General features: G+C 40.7%; 2 protein-coding genes across 3 annotated transcripts; both read right to left on the bottom strand.

Moving 5' to 3' along the window:
• Positions 1-22: 22 nt before the first annotated feature.
• On the bottom strand, positions 23-6,548 carry ist1 (IST1 factor associated with ESCRT-III). Its single transcript, XM_084682909.1, has 10 exons — positions 6,459-6,548; positions 5,649-5,749; positions 5,345-5,525; positions 5,000-5,087; positions 4,602-4,685; positions 4,404-4,514; positions 2,990-3,172; positions 2,779-2,889; positions 2,187-2,232; positions 23-1,989 (listed from the first exon to the last, which is right to left on the bottom strand). Exons 2-10 carry the CDS (start codon positions 5,734-5,736, stop codon positions 1,814-1,816), a joined length of 1,068 nt encoding a protein of 355 aa, XP_084539035.1. The 5' UTR covers positions 5,737-5,749; positions 6,459-6,548; the 3' UTR covers positions 23-1,813.
• Positions 6,549-6,996: 448 nt separating this feature from the next.
• znf280d (zinc finger protein 280D) lies at positions 6,997-19,481 on the bottom strand. Of its 2 annotated transcripts, none has more exons than XM_084682911.1 (18): positions 19,248-19,481; positions 17,822-17,988; positions 16,805-17,019; positions 16,577-16,646; positions 15,929-16,144; positions 15,748-15,822; positions 14,568-14,668; positions 14,269-14,450; positions 12,976-13,133; positions 12,587-12,687; positions 12,323-12,469; positions 10,524-10,658; positions 10,208-10,422; positions 9,942-10,082; positions 9,771-9,839; positions 9,509-9,673; positions 8,812-8,868; positions 6,997-8,655 (listed from the first exon to the last, which is right to left on the bottom strand). In XM_084682911.1, exons 2-18 carry the CDS (start codon positions 17,979-17,981, stop codon positions 8,163-8,165), a joined length of 2,700 nt encoding a protein of 899 aa, XP_084539037.1. In that variant the 5' UTR covers positions 17,982-17,988; positions 19,248-19,481; the 3' UTR covers positions 6,997-8,162. The 2 variants fall into 2 exon arrangements, with proteins under 2 accessions (XP_084539037.1, XP_084539036.1); XM_084682910.1 differs by having other exon boundaries at positions 16,577-16,670; positions 19,248-19,480.
• Between the last annotated feature and the right edge of the window lie 386 nt (positions 19,482-19,867).

Raw genomic sequence — 19,867 nt, 5'->3', positions numbered from 1 at the left:
AAAATCCATACCAGAACACAAGTTCAATTCCAAATGTTGTTTATTAAACTATCATTTTTGGGTTGACAGACAAAAGAAAAACGTTCAAATTGACCATTGAATGAGACAATATAGTTGTTTTTTTACAGTTAGTATCAAACATTCTTCACTTTTAAGTAGTGTGACAGTGTGCATCTCTTATTCGTTGTCCTCCCCTTCATCCATCAAGTAAAATGAAAAAAATAAACCAGAAACTTTTATCCTATCCACTCTCCATCTATCAAAACAATTACATCCATCACCAGATTTGATCATCCAATAAATACAAAAAACTTAATTATTTAATGGAGTTTTGAGTACATTAAACAAGACTAAGAGTTAGTTTACATACCCAGTGGAAAGGGACAGATAGTCCCAGTATGTATGCTCCTCGTGCAGACTAAGAAGGCCTCTGATACGAGATCATGGTAACGAAGGCAAACGCAGTGTGGTGCACATCTGAAGCACGTGAACACAGATTCCTGGCTCACACTAAAAATGACTTCTTATCTGGGAAATCAGTGACCTGACCCGAGCAGAATGGTCAAATCTGTGCTAAAGGTCCCAGGACTGCACCTAATGCCTAAAGAGAACCTGGTACATCCAAAGCTCATCATCACGTGGTTTTCATGAAGGAAATAGTTCCGTCCACAAAGTCAGAACATGCATTACTGTAGCCAATTCACTGCATAGGCAAAGTCCTGTAAATACAGAAAGTGCATGTATGGGGTAAAACTACAACAATCAAAACAAGTGAGACTTTAACAGAAGCATATCAAAAAATTATAATTCTTTGTGACAGCATGACAGCATCCCTCCACCTCGTGTAACAGATTGATAGATGAAGTCTGAGGAGTCACAGTGGACCTTGTCAACAAGAGGCTGCTCTGTCAATGGGACAATCAGACAGAAGCAGAAACTGAATGTTTAAAAGCGTTGATGTACAATCAGCTTTTAGGAGATCGGTACACCAGAAATGGTCAACCTTCAAGACAGGTCATGAACAATTGAAATGATGCCACAATGATCTGTGATGGTGACCACACTAAGAGAAGACATACCCTACGGCTTCTCAGCCACAGTGGCGGAGTGTAGAGCAAAGAGTGTGTGAACAGCTCTCTGTATTTCTGGTTGGGCCAGACAGACTTGTTAGTCTAGTACACTATTCAGTGATGGAACAGTTTGATGTCACACCCAAAGTTACTAGTTTTACACAGACCTCTTGTGGAAGGTACTACTATAAAGATGAACTATTAACAGTTGAGGGTATAAATTAAGAGCCTCTTCATTCTAGAAAAGGTGCAATCAGTGTCTAGAAAGCTAGCCCTTTAGTACCAATCAGACATTGGCCCAAAGTCTAGAAAAAGACTAGTTAGCGACAAGATGAAAACATTTGCATGGTAAACCAGAGGTATATGGCCCAAATAGCATTTTCAATATTTTTGACTAGACTTAAGGAGGCCACTGTACATCCAAGTGCGTATCAAAAAAGAATAATTATCCAGTCATATCTTGATTGTGTTGTATTGAGGTTCTTATTATTTACTGCAAAATGTATTGACTGACAACAGTGACAAGGACTTCTGTTGAGTTATCAAGCTAGGGGGAGAATGCCACCAGTGTTTGAATGAGGTGAGGTAAAGTCTGTAGAAATGTAGCAATGAAAAGAAAAGGTGAGTTTCACCGTTGAGGAACAAGCCAATATTGTTTTAAACCTCCCAATTTCCTTGTGGTGAGTAACATCACAGGATATTGGGAGAGGGTGTCAGGAAGTGGGCGGGGGCTGGTCTAGGTCTTAAGTCTTCTTCTTCAGTTCCTCAAAGCGGCGTGACAGATCGTCAAAGTCGATGTCGTCCGAGGTGGCCGTGTTCCCTCCGAAAGACGAAGTGGGGAGTGTGTCGGGGACAGAGGGAAGCTCAGGGAGGGCGTTGTTGTCATAGACATAAGGAGCAGGGCCAGAGCAGGTTGGGCCTGGCGAGGACAAGGACCAGAAGGAGGAGATGGGGAAATGAACAATGAGGAGAGAAAAAGGAAGCCAGCAGATGTAACCTACTATAAGTACAACAGGTTATTCTGCAACAGGTTAAACTGATAAAATACTTGATTAAAAACAATCCATTGTTTTGGATTTACAACAAAACTGATGTGGAGATCATGAGGAGACCTACCTAAGACCTGGGAAGGATCAGAGGGTTTGATAGACAAGTCATCGATCTGAAACACGCACAAACGCACCCAAACACACATTAGCATCACTTTCCTCATTGACATCGACAAAATGCTTACCTTTAAACATTGAAATGTATGAATGATAGTGGTATTAGTACAAATATGTTGTGATTGTGTTAGTAAGAGAAATTAGTCAGGAAAACCCATTTCTGAGTCAAACTTCTCAGGAACAATCAGGCTGTCAGCAGTCTACAAAAGTAGGAAAAGCTTGCTTTTACCACAGACCGAGATGCACATCCATCTGTAGCGTCAAGCAGATCCTTTTCTACACACTTTGGTTCTCTAAAAGCTCAGCCGTGAGGACAGTTAGTAGTTGTTGGAAACGCATTAGAAACCAAGCCTGGGCAATTATAACCTCTGTTCTCTGATTTGAGATCTATGTTAGGAGAGCATTCAGCGGCAGAAGAGAAAGATCTATAAACTTAATATGAAGAGCTCTTCCCTGAGGGGTGACCTGTCCACTGTCCATCTGCCTGCAGGGGTGGCGAGGGGGGTGGGGAGGGGGTGGTGGTGGTGGACATGGTCACTTACAGACTCGTAGGTGGGGGGGCAACTGGGCAGCTCGGGAGGCGGCCCTCCTCTCATGGGGGGCTGGAAGCTGTTGAATCCCTCATAGGTGCCCACAGGACCGCTAAAGGGCTCCTGGACAGAGACATTTATCTTTATAAATAAATTCAACTAGGACACATTCAATTAAAGATGTTGACCGAAGGTATGAAATTCATAGTAAGATCAGTCTTACTGCTCCTTTCGGGGTGGGGTAGTTGAAGGCAGAGTGCATAGGCATGGGCATGGGCATAGGCATGGGCATGGCCCCAGCGGTGAATCCTCCTCCTCCTCCACCTCCTCCTCCTCCACCTCCCCGGGGCTTCTTGTCCGTGTCCACGTCAATCAGGTCTGCCTCCTCTCCTGGACACACCTCTGGCTGTAAGAGGAAAGGAGGATGGTGTTCAGGACAGGGTTTTTCCTGCATAGAGAAAATGTTGGCACGCGCCGAAGCCGTTTTCCCGAGGGCCTATGACAAATCCGGAGCGCCTAAGGTAAAAAAAAAAAATCAGGGAAGGAAAATTTCTTTTTTTTTTTTGCAGCGCATGTCAGCGAATATGTTCTCAATAGTATGTTTCAAGTAGGCTACAGCCGAACCCTCGTTCTGTTTTGATCAATAGTAATGAGTTGATAAGTATGTCTTCTTGCCTGATCAATACGCAACTGTGAGGTGCGCGAATGGACAGAGCGGCCACTAAACTGTCGTTTCGCTGCGAGGGCCAGCCTGACGTGCACGAATACACCTGTACAAATGCAAACAAAATTTCCAACGCAACCGCCATTGGTATTCTTAACCTGGAATGATAATATATAGTATAGGCCTGAAGAAAATAAAAGGAAATTGCAAAACACCTGGGAATAAATACATTGATTAGAAAATATATAAAGTTCTCTGTGCTCTCTATAACTTATTTTGGAGCCGTCATTGCAATTCATCACTCGTGCACTGCATGTCCGAGAATATGTTTAATAATATTTTTCAAGTACAGCCGAACCCTCGTTCTGTTTTGATCAATAGTAATCCCATTGAATAGAAAGATCGAGTGTGTCTTCTTGTCTGATCAAGACGCATCTGTGATGTGCGCGAACAATAGCTTGCTTTGATAAACTTGAATTTCATAATTTGGGTGTTCCATTTCTGGCCACTGGTTAGTTCTAGATTCTATTGATATACATTTCAGTAGTTTGCATATATATGTAAAGAGGTAAACCTTGATACTCTTTGAACCATACATGATAGCACCATGGGGCTTGGACTATTGTCAATCTATTAGCCATATTTATTTTCATCTAAAGTGGAAGCAAAATGATTTCCTAAAGCATAGCCTCCATTAATTATGAAATGGTGAAAAAATTAAAAAAATACATGTCTGCTAATAAGGTAACACCGTTTTTTTTTTTTGAGAACCAAAGACCCATTTTGACCCAGGAAAAACCCTGGTTCAAGGGTGTCCCATCCTGTTACTCATGTCCTCCCTTCCAATCCATTCCGTACCCCTCATCTCTGTCCTTACCATGGCTAATGATGATAGCATTCACCTTGTTTATTATATAATTAGCTACTGTGGTTCTCATTGTTACCAATCAGGCGTTCCCTCCCTGGTACTCACTCTGACCATGGCGTCTGGCTCATAGGGCACATTGTAGTTCTTGGCGATCTCTATGAGGTAACGCTCAACCAGGATCTTAGGAGGGGCTTCCACGCTCAGCTTGTGCATCAGCTGAAACACACAGAAGGGCAACGGCTTTTAGATATCCACAACTCCCCAAGTATCCAATTGAGGAGAACTTCTGGGGGAAATCCCCACCCTGTCATTGACGGTTCCTATCTGGTTTGTCCTGCACAGCTTGCCGTACTCCTTGCTGTATTTGGCACACAGCTGGTCAGACACCTGTGTGGGCAAAGGCACAGAGAGATCTGTTGAAGACACATCGGGAGGTAACTTTAAATGTTACACAATGTGCCTGAATAAAAGGCTGTACTAGAAAATCTATATCCATGAATACTAAACAGAGAGTCAAGTATTAATGTCTGAAGTCCTTCAGCACACGCATTAATGGACTCAATTAGTATATGCAGATCCATCGTACCATAACCCTACAGCCGACCACATTACCTACACAACAAACTAGGCCTGCATCTGGACAACTGTTGGCTGTATGATGTACGTAGAGTTATAAAATGACAGTGGTCCCTTCTACTCACTATTTTGAGCTCTGAGACCTCAGACTGCAGACGTGGAGCGGCCCAGATGAGGGTGGAAACCGCTTCCTGTAGACCTGGGTCCAGCTCCCTGGGAATCAAATAAATAAACAATGAAAGAGTGTGAGTAAAGACACAAGAGGAAAAAGGGGAGAGGAAGGGCATAAGACATGGACAGAACCAGAAAGCAAGAGAGAAAGGTGAGATGAAAAAGATGGCAGCAGAAAGAAGGATAGACATGTTTACTATTGACACTTTGTAGTCAGAATTCAAAACAGTAAACCTTACTAATCTGACCAGCAAACGAAGTCATTGACTGATTATGGCTAAACAGGCCATCCAACTCACTTCATAGACTGGATGAGGCCGAAGCGAGCTAGCAGCAGGTCACAGTAGAGCTCCAGGATCTCCATGGCCTCCACCAGGTAGTCTTCTCTGATAATGTGTTCCACCCTGATCCTCGCCCGCTCATCCTTACCCGATGACAGGTAGTCTGCTATCTCCTTGCGTGCTTTCTGAGCTAGCTCAGCTACAGATGAATAAGGAGAGGTAGAAGACAAAACAGGTAATGATAAAATATTTGTAATTAAAAGGGTATAAATAGCCTGTAGTCCGGAAAACCAGTTTGAGTGTGTGTAGTTTATAGCCTTACTTTTCTTTTTTTCCAGAAGTTTAAGACGATTGATAACGAGCCGTAGATTGACACGCAGTCTTTCTGCTTTAAATCCTCCGCCTAACATGACGGACAGCGTTCTGTGTGGACAGGCACAACAAAAATCAAATAATTTATCTTCCAGCCTATGGAAACCTCACCCCACTTCAATGAGTCAGCGTTTGCCATCATGTGAGAATGACCTCAACAGCAATTGGCCCGTCTATGCCCAGTTAGCCGTGTGGTATTTTATTTACCAAATGCAACTACAGTACCTTAATAACAAATTACAGTGAAAAGTCAATGAGACGAGATCAAAACACACCACCACCGGGACAAAGGTTTTGCTAAATAGGTAGCTAGATCTTCATTTAGAAGTGAGTATCGTATGATAGATTGAGCCCTACTACAGTACGTTGATAGCTAGTGACTACAGTAACAATCAAGCTAGCTAGGCAAGCTAACTCGGAAAGTCAGTAGATAGTAGCAAGCAAGCTACAATCGATGCAACTAGCTGCGCATGTTTCTTTACCAGTAAAAAACAAACACCGAGCAGGCAAACATCGGTGTGCTATCAAACCATAATGACATACATAGTTGGAGCAGCCATCTAGGCTAGGCGTAGGCTTGTAGCTACTGTACTAGTAAACTAAGCTAACGTTAGCTCATAAACAAAGCTGTTTGGAATCAGAGCGATTGAGCATTAACTACAAAATACTCCCGAAGAGGAACACAACTATATTCCCGACGCAAAAACTGTATTTGACAATGTTTTCCATAAAGTTCACCAACTGTATATTCACATTTTACCTGTTAAATGTCTTATTCACCGAGTAAAAAAGCAACTTGTTTGGTTGGTGCGTTTCTCTCTGCTTCACTTCCGCGATCTGTCATCCAGGTGTGACGTCGTAGGGAATTTTCAGAGCTGGCTGGTTGGACTGGAACAAGGTTGTGCTTGACACTACTCTCAAAATAAACACTAGGGAGCGATGTTGAGTTATTGTACGTGTTCTCCAAGAGATCTCCGTGTTCTGCAGAGCATAAAAGTCGGAGACACCTACACAAATCTTCCATCTACCTCGTCCTGGTCATCACAGCTTAGCTCAAGCATGGCTTATATTTGTTCTCCAACCCCTGCAACATTCCAATAGGTCAAATAAGCAGGAGTCACAGTTCCCTTATGGTCCTCCTACCATAGATCGTTTTAATTTAGCACACTTTTACCTTAAGCAAACTTGCAGTAGGGGCTCTACCACCAATTATCATTCCCTATAATATGTCAACTGAAACACCACCATCTTACAATTATTTACTGACAATTCATGTTATCAAACACCCAACAACTCCATTCATTTTAAAGATACCACTTTAATAAAATGGGACAAAACACATTTCACAGTTTGCTTGTCAACACGCTTGGTGCCTTGTTGTGTCAGCAGTCTTATGAAGTTTGTCCCCATTGAGCATCATTAGCTTACATTTTGAACAGTACCCAAAAACCAGTCACTGAGGCAGTGCTACTCAAGGTGCTTAGAAATTCATTGACAGCAGTGTTTCCCACTGAGACTTCTACTGCAATTCAAACAAATCAGCCTGAAGTAAAAACAGATTTGTGTTAATATGGGAACTATACCACAATGACAATTTCTATGTTGACAGTTTTGACACTGATTTGTTTGCATAACACACACACATACATGTGTGTGTCTGATTATCAACCACCAAGACTATCAACTAGCTAGGGGTCACACTCTGTCAAGGTAAAATTTTGTTTGAAATAACTACCATGGATTAATCATAAGTATTAGAAATATGAAAGACATTAGATAAGTAATACTAAAGTTTATTTACATGTTGCGGAGGGTAAGGATATACAATGGTTGAAACAGTTTAATGTATTATAAAAGACACCTTATTGGGAGAATGGTACATAATCATACAAGGTGTCATCAGATAGGAATAATTCAAACATATATAAAAGCTACTGGGATAGTGTAGTTGGTCACACAAATTCATACCTAGTACATAGAACAGAGTAAGCCTTCAGCCAAGGTTGGATTCTTTAACAGCACAATACTGTTTTCTTCACTTCCCAATTTTGAATAACAATCGCCCCAAAATAAAGCATTGTTTTCACTTTAGCATACATTTGTTGCTGCATCCAGTACAACATAAAGGAACTCAAATCACTATTCCGACATATTACTTAATTTACACTATGTGCTAGTTTCACTTTCATTGAAAGCTGTGATATATTTTTTTTTCTTTGAAGCTTTAATGTATCTCGCACTGATGAAAAATGGTAGGCCTAGATATGACAAAACCAGTTTTATGAATCACACAGCACTGAAATTTTGTACATCGGACCAAGACCAGGGAACCTCAAGAAAACAAGTAGGTACACTTCAGTACATTCTTAATTCTTTTTCTTTCAGGTCTTTTCATGAGCAACACTGCCCTTACACGACGGAGACATGAACATCAAGATGCCCTCCCCATCCTTCATCCTTGACATTAGAGCTGCTGAGTTGGTTCATGTGGACTCAAGGGAATGTCTTTACTGTCAGGGATGAAAAGCAGGTCTCCTGCAGGACTTTCAGTGACCAGAGAGCTCACCTCGTCCTCCACGGCTCCCTTGGGCTGTGGAGGGGATGGGACCTGCTCACCAACGTCCAAGCTCAAAGAGTTTTGATTACCCAACGACTCGATCAGAGGCACCGCACCTTCATCCAGCTCACAAGTCACGGGGGGCGAGGGGGACATGAGCTCAGGCTGCAATGACGGTTCCTCTTTTGGCTCTCCCCCCGCTGAGCCTTCCATAGGGGCTGTCTCTGGGACATCCTGGGTATGGCTGACTGCCGGCAGCCCCAGCTTTGAAGTGTTATTGGCTGCTGTGTCGTCAATAAGAATGACGTCTTCTTCGGACTTGAGACTCATCTCCTGCACCACTGCCCCCCCTGTAGCAGTTGAAACACAGTGGACCAAGGGCTCCACCAACGGGGGAAGTCTATTGGTGAAAACAAAGTGCTCCAACATTAGGTCTGGTTTTCAGTGAGGGAATGCAATGTTGAAATGTGTATTTTGGGATAAATGTTCATCTGTGCCCAGAGTGAGATAACCGGTCTTCCTCCACCACCCCAGCAACTTCCCTTTGTGAACTCACCGTACGGCATCCATCCTATTGGTCTGCTGCATCTTTTGAATACGTGAAGGACATTTTCTAAACACAAGTTTAAAATGAAAATCAGGTCAAAGATGACATGTGATGATGTCAAAGATGACAGGAACAACATCAGGAAACATTACAACAACACTACAACTATCATAACAAGAAAGAGCTCATTAAAAAAACAATACACACTATCCTCAAAAAAAAGCACAATGTCATTTGTTATTACTCATTAAAATCTCAGGAGGATTAAAACTAAAAACACATCAATGAGAAAAACTGATATTTCATACTTCTCAAGTTCAGATTATTACATTTGAACTTGTGATCTCATGTGTATTGGCAGGAAGGTGTACTTAATTAAGCAAGATGAGAATATTCTTGTTCTGGTAATCCTACAACCTTTTTCACAGCTTCAGTGACTTCAAAATACCTTTCTTTTGGCTTGTTAATTAAACAATGTTTCCCAGTATCAATTAAGGCCACATTTGCATTTACAAGGGTCTTTAAAATGGTCTTAATATGCATCCCAATTAACCCAGTGTAAAAATATATGTTAAAATCCATCTCAAAATAAATCATACCAGAAAACAATCTATCGGTCAGGGACTTTGAATTCTCACAGGTGCTTCATCAAATTCAGATTCCCGCACATGGCTATAAACATGAATTTAAGAGTCAAGACACTTACCCTTTCATGTGGTCTATATAAGACAACGAGTAAGACTCATGGGCATTTTTCTCCTCAATGACTTTGCAGACATGCTGAGGTCTGTTGGCTAAATGTTTACTCATGCGGTCACTTTCAGCTGCATCCACCAGGAGGTCACAGTTCAAACAGATGAGGGTTAAACTCCTTCAACACAGAAAAAGCATTGTTAATGTTCCCAGAATACTTTGAAATATTTAAATCTTGACTGTTTTACAAAGTAGGCCAGTAAAAAAGCACATACTTTAAGACAGGCGGAATTTTCCGACGATCCATCCTTTTAATTTTTTCAGCAGAGACATTACTATGAAACCTAAAAAGACAAGAATATACACAAATTAAACTCAAAACCAAATATGTGAATGAGGATATCTTATCACATCTTTTTTAACAAAATTTGATCGTCGACCATTACCGTATCATATGATTTCCAACAGAAATTTTGCAGCTTGTCTGATACTTGCAGGCACCACAAGTTACAACAGAAGGATAATGCGAAAAGAAGTTGTCGATCACCGTTTCACATTCGATGCACGTGTGTTTTTCGCTTCCAATTCTAAAAGTTGGAGAAAATAAATGGGGCAATTGACTCATGTTTTTGCCAGGTGGCTTGTGGTTGAATACACAGCTTGAAAAGATTCAAAGAAGATCAGCCAACCTTACTGACAGTGCAGCACTAACCTGAGGTTCCTCAAAACTTTGTTACGCTTCTTGGGCTGGCGTTCCTGTTTTTTGGTGGACTTCTCTTTCTGTTTAACAGATTTGGTCTTTGTTGCATTGCCCTGAGATTTGGCATGTTTGGTGGCTTGTATATCCGGAACTACATTAATCATAGACTTGTTTGGAGTGCCAGGCGAAGTTGGAGTTGGCCCAGTAAGGGAGGCTCGAACAGTTACCTGAGCAAAGGGAAAATGTAAACACTTTAATAAGAACATGTGGTTTCATATAGAGGAAGGGCTTTTACTCCTTGTGATCTGAAGTAGTGCACAGGTCAAACCTTGGTTCCAGGTGGAAGACCCTCCAGGGCAGCCGGTTTCTTGAAGGTCTTATGAAAGTTCAACTTGTGATCTACCCTCTCCTTGTGGGTAAGGAAATTCAATCTGCATTTCCCACAACGGTGGATTCCTTTTCTCTGAATAATACAAAATAAAAACATAACAATTTAATATTTTTGAGTGAACAGTCATTCATTTGACATTCAACAACTATGATGCCATAAGTTTGATTTTCTTTAACTGTGAATCCAAGCATATCCAAGGCCTTATTTAATTTCAATCTTACACGTCAAAGATTTCCAAGGCCCATGTAAACATACTGGGAGAAAAACGAATAGAAAACAACCCTACACCATCCTTAAACTGTATAAGCATACACATTCTCTCACATTTCTGACACTGGCTTGTGTTTACGGCTGGAGTTGATTAAGGAGAGCCTTGCTTTAAAGCAGGTGACAGGAAGCAAACATTGCTGTCAGCTTGTTAACAAGTTTACAGGCTGCATAGAGCAAGGTGTTCAGCACACAACCAGAGGCCTGTTCCATAAAGCGAGTTTACCAAATAAGCAGACTTATGTCAGTTAGTCTGACTAATTTCTAGTTCATTCGGTTCCATAAAGCTAGCTCAACGTAGTTCAAACTCGGTTACTATGGCAACTTAGGCTGCAAAACTAGTCTGGTCAGGGTCAGACTAACTGTCAGGCTTAGCGTGACTTGGTGCTTAACCAGACGTTCCTGTAACACTGACCCAACAGGAAAATGATAATTTACCACGTATAGCCTAATTTTATTACTCTCATCAGTTCAATCTGTTCAACATTGATAGAAAATCAACTTAAATAGCCTACAACATTTATCCTAATAAATTAAACGATAATGAACAATGATTTGATACACGCCACGTTAAACGTAGCCTATGGCTAGCCTAGTTTGTGATTTCAAATGTTTAGGCATAGGCCTATCTCAATCTAAATGATCCAAGTATAATGATCATAGCTATAGTTGTTAACAGTAGTCTACAATTGCAAAACTAATCTAAATCCATAAGCTACATATCCTCCTTTTTCCCGACACAACAACCATGTTATAACGTTAGGCCACTGGGTAGTGCGCTATTTATTTTAAACAATGTCAATAAAGTCAATTTACATGTGTTTAGAGGGTGTCTGTTTTTTAATCAACAAAGTAGCTTAAGGTCTAAAAAGGACCTCGACCTACGTAGTGTATCGTTCACGTCAATCATGGCGTGTCGTTGCATTTTGATGAAGCGGAGGATGAAGGAACTGTCATTGTACACGATTTAATGGGAACGTTCTTTCTGGAAGAAGTCACGTGGCCGTGTGCCTTGCTTTTGCCGTGGTGGATTTTAGATCCATGTTTTACCTCTCGGACTGTTTAAGAATAGGGTGCACGCGCAACTAGCTTGACTACTTAAATCTGACATGAATTAGTAAGAGTGCGTGAGCTGGAATTGGCCTTTATGGAACCGCTTCAGCCCCGCTTGACTAATTAATCTAATGCAAGTCAGGTTTGGGACTTAAAGTATAACTTTTTTGAGTGGCCTTTATGGGACAGGCCTCAGGTCAATTTAGTTTGTCTAAAGCCAATAGGGCAAGTCACAGGGAGCTCCAATTTAGCTGACTTAAAATCAGTCTGTTTTAAGACTTCTCATCAGAGAGAATTCTAAGCAATCATTTGCATAAGGAGGTTGAACCATCAATTTATAGACTGGCATTGAGGATGTGTCAATAACATTGACGTGTACACATAATTTGACACTTCCAAATTTAAAGGCCTCTTACCTGATGTTTCATATAATGCTGCATGTACACGTGACCACTTCGTAGAACTTTAAGGCAGAAAGGGCAGAGGAGATCTTTAGTGTTTTCATGCACACTACGGAAGTGTGTCTCCACCTCAGAGAAGAATGAGGACCTGTAGTTGCAGACCTGCGAGGAAAAACAACATTTAAGTGTGACTGCTAAATATAGTGCTACATCTCTCCATAATCTCAGACTGTACAAAATGCACCAAACACCACAAGCAAGCCTTGTTAATGAACTCACCTGGCACATATAGGGCATCTCCCCAGGCTTGTGGTTGTCCTTCATGTGCTCCAATAGAACTTGCTCAGACTCAAAAGCCAGTTCACATATTTTGCAATTGGCTGAAAGCGGGGAAAAAAAACACAGATAATGTTCAAGACCAACTTGCTCAAAACATCCATAATGTACCCACTGGGACATTTTATGATGTCTATGTCTTTGCTAAACTCTTTCTTGTCCCTATGATAGTGTTATTATAATGTTGTTCCCAGAAAGCTTAAGTCAACTCCCGAATATGCTGGGCACCCATGAAAATAGAAATCATATTTAGATCAATGTTGACGACATGCATATGTTTTAGACACACTCCCATGGATACACAGACTTATCAAATATTTCCAATGTCCTACTTGAAGACTCAAATGGGCTGTGGGCGCTCTCAATGTGGCACTGCAGTTGGAATGGGGTAGTGTACTGCCGGTAGCAGTGCTGGCAGGTTGTGTGGCTTTCCCAGCTCTCGCTGTTCTGCTTCTCCAGCTCCAGGTGGTGTTTCATGTGGTTCATGAACCTGTGTGATGAGGACCACAGAAACAGATGTATAGGTTAGGACATACAAATATGCTTGATGGTTTTTACAGAGCACTGTCAGGGTGTCAAGGAACATAATTCACAGATATTTAAATATAGCAATCATTTGGTAATGGTAAAATTGCATTTGCAATAACACACATGGAACAGGTCAACACATTAAACCATGAAATGCTGGTGGTAAGCTTAGAAATGCCTCAAATACATGGTTAAATTAAGTTGTTGATTAAGTAAGCAGAAAACATTCAACTGTAAGATCAATTATGTCTAGACTTTAAATGTTTGTATTGAACCGCAGCCCAACATAATTTAAATAACTTCCTATCTGTGTATGACCTGTGTTCTCACCAAAGCACCTCGGATCCCAAAGGTTTATAAAAAAGATACATTTAAGCCCATTCTCTGTACACCTCGCTTTTCTAAGCATGCCTAATGGGCATTATAATACCAGCAATTACACAAAGCCTTTTGTTTTGCTTAATGATGTAGTGCTCCATGGTTGTTGCAAGCCTTCCTACCTCTACCTGCCACTGCTGACCTGACAAGGCAGGGCCCATTTTTCAGCCGACACATTCTGCTACCTCAGCTCCCCTAATAGGGAATGTTATGCGGACGAACTGTGACCTCTGCTGCCAGACTCTGGTTGCAGCACAAACGCGTCTTCTCATTAAAAGGAGCTTACAGAGGCTTTTCTTGCAACAGTCTGAAGTGAAGTTATTTAATCAAAGGAGTGATTCTTACACTTTCCAAACTACCAACCATTTGTCATCTCCTGCCCCTAGTGGGAATTTGGGCTGATACAGTCATCAATCTGAGGGAAATATCTGGATGAGGCCTGGAGTGTTTCAGATCTCTCTTGCTGTATTATTTAATCACTACTAATCTCAGTGAATACACACAGATAGAAATTTCTGTCAAACTGAATATTGTGAAAAAAATGATGGTTGGGAACCAAATCCTTGTTAAGTCTAAACTACAATCATCTACTACCAATGACAACCATATTATAAATAAAAAAGTGTAGGGTATATTCAAAACCAATACAGGCTATTCACTAAAATGAATAGCTTGCATTAACAGTAAAACAGTTGGATATTTTCAACAATCTGTTGTACCTGACGTTGTTCTTAAGTACTTTTAAACAGCTCTGGCATTTGAAGGTAGTGTTAGTCTTCATCCCCTGTTTGTTCTTGTCTCCCTCATGTCTGCCATAGTAAAATTCTTTAACAAGCATGATGCGCTTGCTTGAAACTTGGCAAGGAAATTGAAAGAGATGCACCAGGTGAGGACAGCAGCTCTGAAATGAGACATTTCAAATGTTTCAAAAGTATGCAAAGCATGATCCGAATCATTTAGCTGGACATGGAGCAGAATGATAGATATGGGTTTTAAAAACAACTCAAAGAATCATTACCTTCATATGAGAATTCAAAATATCTTGGCTGAAGAACACATGTCTACATTTTGGACACGGTTTCCTGAAGACCACATCTGGCTCAACAGCATTGGTAGACCCTGCAAAATGAGAACATCAATAAATACTACACAAAGTATGAGGTAGCAGTACTTCAGACTAATATTAGGTGATATCTAACAATTCTGCATGTGATGAAATCTAAATTGAAATATTGCGATGGATGATGACATTGAGGCGGGGGGGGGGGGGTTAGCAGTCATCTTTTGTACTTTTTTGAATGACTATTCATAAATTACAAAATGTAGCCCAGTCACAGCCCATCCTCACCTACTCATCTTTTCTTTTCTTTCATACAGTCTGCTTACTAATCATAGTGAAGTAGCCTAAAAATGGCTTTGGCAAACTTGGGTATTAAAACAAATTCTGGCAGTACTTTGGGTTTTGGCCAAATAAAAGAGGATACCCAAGACACACTTCTGAAGTGGCAAGCAGGCCTTGTTGTTATGTAATCCGTGTAAAATATGGACAAACAACACATCTTCATGACCAGTTGCATGTACACCATCCCACAGAACTTGCTACATTATCATCACATGCAACTGGCCTTAGCAAAATAGCTAGCTGTGCCTACATTAAAACAAGCTTTAACTGGGCAGTTTAGTGTAGGGCTGGGCAATATGATGAATACTAGGGATGGGGGGGAAAAATCCATTCACATTTGAATCGCGATTCAGTCTGCCAGCAATTCAGATTGATTCACAAACTTATGTGAATCGATTAAATACAAAATAAAAATAATAATTTAATGTTTGTTTGTAAAAATCGTGAATCGATTTTTTATCTAAACGTGAGGTACCAAAAGATTCCAAAAGTATTTTACAATTCCTTGTTTTGGTTATGTAAATATGTTATTTTGTAAGTATATGGTCTTTTGCAAAAGCGTTTAAGAATGATGGCTGATGGCTGACTAACTTGTCTTCTTGCAGTTGAGGTTCTGGGTGTTGATCATCGACCAATTATGTTCTACTATACCAAAACGAGCAAACTGCTGAATACATTGGCCCAACCCTACTTCAGATACCTCTGTGCAAGGGCAAACACCCACTCCCTAAGGAAAATTAGTCGAAACATACATTTTGGTGAACTTTGTAACAAGACTATCAAAACAGCAACTTACCAGTGATGTCAATCTTGGGTCTTTTAACTGTGCTCTCACTTTGATCTGGAGGTGAGATTCTTTTGGATAAATTGTCTATTTAAAAAGAGGGAGAAACTAGTCAGTGTGCTGTAATATAGCAACAACAAAAATCAGCGCAGTATCATAGCAATATACCACACCAGATCATATAAGGCTTTACCCTTGTTGCTGCTTTGAGCTTTCATAAGTCCTGACACTATCTGGACAGGTTGGGACAGTTGTCTGGATGACTGAGCTGTCTGTGAGAACGCAACAGGACTCTGTACATTGGACAGGGTCACTACATTATTGCTGATCTGCTGCACTTGAGGCCTGTGGATTACCCCAGGTGTGGGATTGCTTGGAGTTAGCTGATGCATAAAGTGCGGTTGATTTGCTGCAATCAGAAAAATCCAAAATCATCATCTGTACTCAACACTGAAGACTACAGGAGATGAATAGCATACTTATGATCAATGACAGTGTTTCCCACACAGACTAATTCAGGGAGGTGTGCCACAAAATCAACACCGGCCGCCACATATTGCTTTTCGTTATTCTTTTTTTTTCTCCACGCTGTTTAAAACACGCTTATTTAATATAATAAAGTTCTATGTAATGAATTCTTAAAGGAATAATTCACCCCCCCCCCGACATGGAACACCCCCACCTAGTCAGACATGGGGCGACACCCCCCACACACAAATTGCTCTCTAGTCTGTGGGAAACACTGATAATGATATCCATTCACACCCTTCCATTTGTGACTGGTGTTTCAGTCTGAATCTTGTCATGGCTGTGTTGACATTATACAGGCTCTTAGTTTTACCTGAAACTATTGTGAAGGATGTTCCAGGGGGATACTGTTTCCCAAGCGACGTGATAAAGGTTGAGCTGTTCTGTGGGGAGCTCACAATGTAACCCTATAAAACCATTATGTTTTATTTTTTATTATCCAACAATGCAAAGTTACTGTCGTTACATAAAATAACCTTTCATACATTTTGACACTGAAGACACAAAAACCCAAAGGTAAGTGGCAATAGAGCATAGCTACCTGGTTGTTGATGAAAATAGGCTGTGTAACTGACGACACAGTCCCATTTCCAGGAAGTATGATGGACTGTGGAGTACACTGTCCTGGCCCCAGTTGGTATTGAGGAGTTAGAGATTGGACATTTGAAGTCTGTGTCAAAGTTATTGTATTTGCTTCAAGACGTCCAACTGTGCCAGTTTGCACTGGTATTGTCTTGATATTATTTTGGTGGTTTGCTTTTAAAAAGAAGGCACAGATAAACAAGGTTAACGCTTAAATTAACATGTGTCAGGGATAATGCCCGACGAGGTGTACATTATTATATTAGGACTCCGCGGAAGTCCATTATCGGGTGATAATGTACACCTCGAGGGGGCATTATCCAGCATTTTTACAAACATTAATGTTTCATGCATTTTGCTATAAAAATCTAACGTTTTTCAACGTTAGTCAACTCTTATATTTCTAGTCTGCTCAGCTCATAGAACAAATACCTTTGCTTTGGCTGAGCTATTAGCTAGCCCAAAAGCTAACGTTATGCTAGCTAGATTCAAAGGCAATAACATTGTGTACGGTTAACAAACAGTAAATATAATTTTACAGTATGTTTGACAAGAAAACTATCTAGCTGGCCAGCTTTGTCATTGCCCCCAAATCAATGTCAACATTTTCACGAACGAAGTAGCTCCAGCTATCGGCCATAGTCTAGTAGCTACTACTAGTTAATAGGCAGCAGGCTATGGCCGCAGCCTGTGTAGCGAGTTGAATAGCAACTGGATGTGAGATTATAGCATCAAAATTGACATATTCTCCAAACAGTAATTATAATTTCACAGTATGTTAAGCAACAAGACCAGCCAGCAATGTCATTGTCCCCAAATCAAATAAAGATTTTTACGAATAAAATAATACTGTAGTACTAGGCTATGGCCGATAGCTACTTTGTTCGTGAAAATCTTCGTCCATTATATCAGGCGATATTGTAGCCTACACCTCGTCGGGCATTATCCCTTACATAAACAATTGTTCAGTACATACTTTGTCTTGAGTTGCTGGTGGATTTCGATGAACTTAACTCCCCAATAAAAATTGGTTCGTCATCATCATCATTGTTGTCATCCACCAAGTTAATTTTTGGAACCTGTATTTGCCATGGCTCTAACTCCTCTTCTTCACATTCCATAAACAGTTCAGACATTGTCAATCTAAAATGTCAGGAAAGAAAAGTTGTTAAAGCAAGCAAGACATCTTTGACAATCTAGTTGTTGTTACGAAACAAGAATATTTGTTTCACTTGATCTGTTCTTCAACAGCTCAGTAATAGCTCAGAGGTAACCTACTGGTTAGTACTGTAGCAGTCTCACTAGACTACAACTATAACGTTAGCCTACATAACATGTTACTATAAATTGTTAAATAATCGAGCTATCTTGATACTCTGGCCATGAATACATTTTGTATAGCATAGCTTATTAGATAGCACTAGGTACATTTTAATGTAACGTTTTAAATCAGTTAGCAGCAACAGTAACTGACTGCTACAGTAGTATGCAGCAACACCAAGCTAACTGTACAGTAGAGCGAGTCGGCTATGCTAATGTATATAACAGCATGTTGCAACCTGGATAATACATTTTGTGGCATAGTTTAAATAGCTACGCTAGGCTACGAAGCTAATGAAAACACCGATGCATGCAGCAAGCTATGCCTACAGTTTTATAACACCAGATTATACATTTAGAAAGTGTTACATTATTGTTTAGGTAGGCTAGCAAGCCTCACTGTTATGCAGTCAATACATTGCCTGCATCGTTGATTGGCCAGTCCAGTCAGGTACTAGTCCCACTGCTCACTAACTAGCAAGCTACATTACTTAGCCATTTATGCGCACATACATGGCTGCATATTAAAAAACATATTCCAATACAACCAAATATATGGATACTTTCCCAACCATCATATAACATACAAGTTGTCGATGTTTGGGTCTGGCACCACCCAGTACTGTAGTGCTAGCTAGCTAGCGAGCATAAACTGGTGAAAAAGCTGACCAGCTAGCTGGTCTAGCCTGGCGGTATAAGATGGCTAACAACGCCGCTAGTAAAGCGAGAACTTGGGAGACCAAGCAGCCTCCATAACACAAAATATATCCAGCTGTACTATCATAGGACCAACCAATGAGGCACTTTAACAAAGCAGAATAATACCAGCAGTCACCAATGGTGTTTCAACCAGATACTGTAGCTGCATCCCAATATTAATAAAATTTTGCTAGCAAGCTAAGCTAGCTGCCCCTTCTCCTCGTTGGATTGGTTATGGCGTCGGAAGCTAGGAAGGCACATAGCATCCCGAACCGGTGTTTTAACTTCATTTTTCTCTATAAATGTGGTTTTATAATTGGCCTGATGCGACAATCAATGGACAGTAAACTCAACACTTGTGGGCGATTGCGTAAAGAGCTTACCTTTAAATTGATTTATGTTACTCGACAACACATGCTACTGTCTACAACACAACGGCGGAGAAAGACCATCTAATGAAATCGTAAGGGTTGCTGGGAAATGGGGTTTACCCCTCCCCCTTTATGTCCATATTCCTCAGCATCGCTGGTGTATGCCAGGGTACAGCATCATAGTTAGTAAAGTTATCAAGGTATGTCTGCAGCCCTGTAATGTGAGTCTAGCTTGTATGTTTTATGCGCGAGCTTCGCGCGCATAACCCTAAAACGAATAATAACAGTTAGCCTACAGAAACAAACATATTGTTTCCAAAAAACAAATTATCAATCCATCGGCCTACTTGCTACGTAGGGCTACCACCAACCATTTATTTTCGACACTAAACCTAAACGATTTCTGCTAATCATCTTTGGAGAACTCGTTTTGTTATCTCTCTGATAATGATAGGAATATCTGTATCTCAGTGAATGGCATTTTAGGGCTGAGTGTATCACACGGTTATCTCGAGAACCGGGCACTCTGCAAAATTCTTATTTTGCAGGTGTTTTTAAAAATAATATTTATACAATCCAACTGCGTGCAGTGCCGCAATTAACGTTGTTTGGATAAGCATTTCGACAGTTCC

This window comes from Hypomesus nipponensis, chromosome 19, assembly GCF_054491055.1.
Source record: "Hypomesus nipponensis isolate SF chromosome 19, ASM5449105v1, whole genome shotgun sequence".
Lineage (NCBI taxonomy): Eukaryota > Metazoa > Chordata > Actinopteri > Osmeriformes > Osmeridae > Hypomesus > Hypomesus nipponensis.
This window is presented reverse-complemented; position numbering and strand designations above follow the sequence as displayed.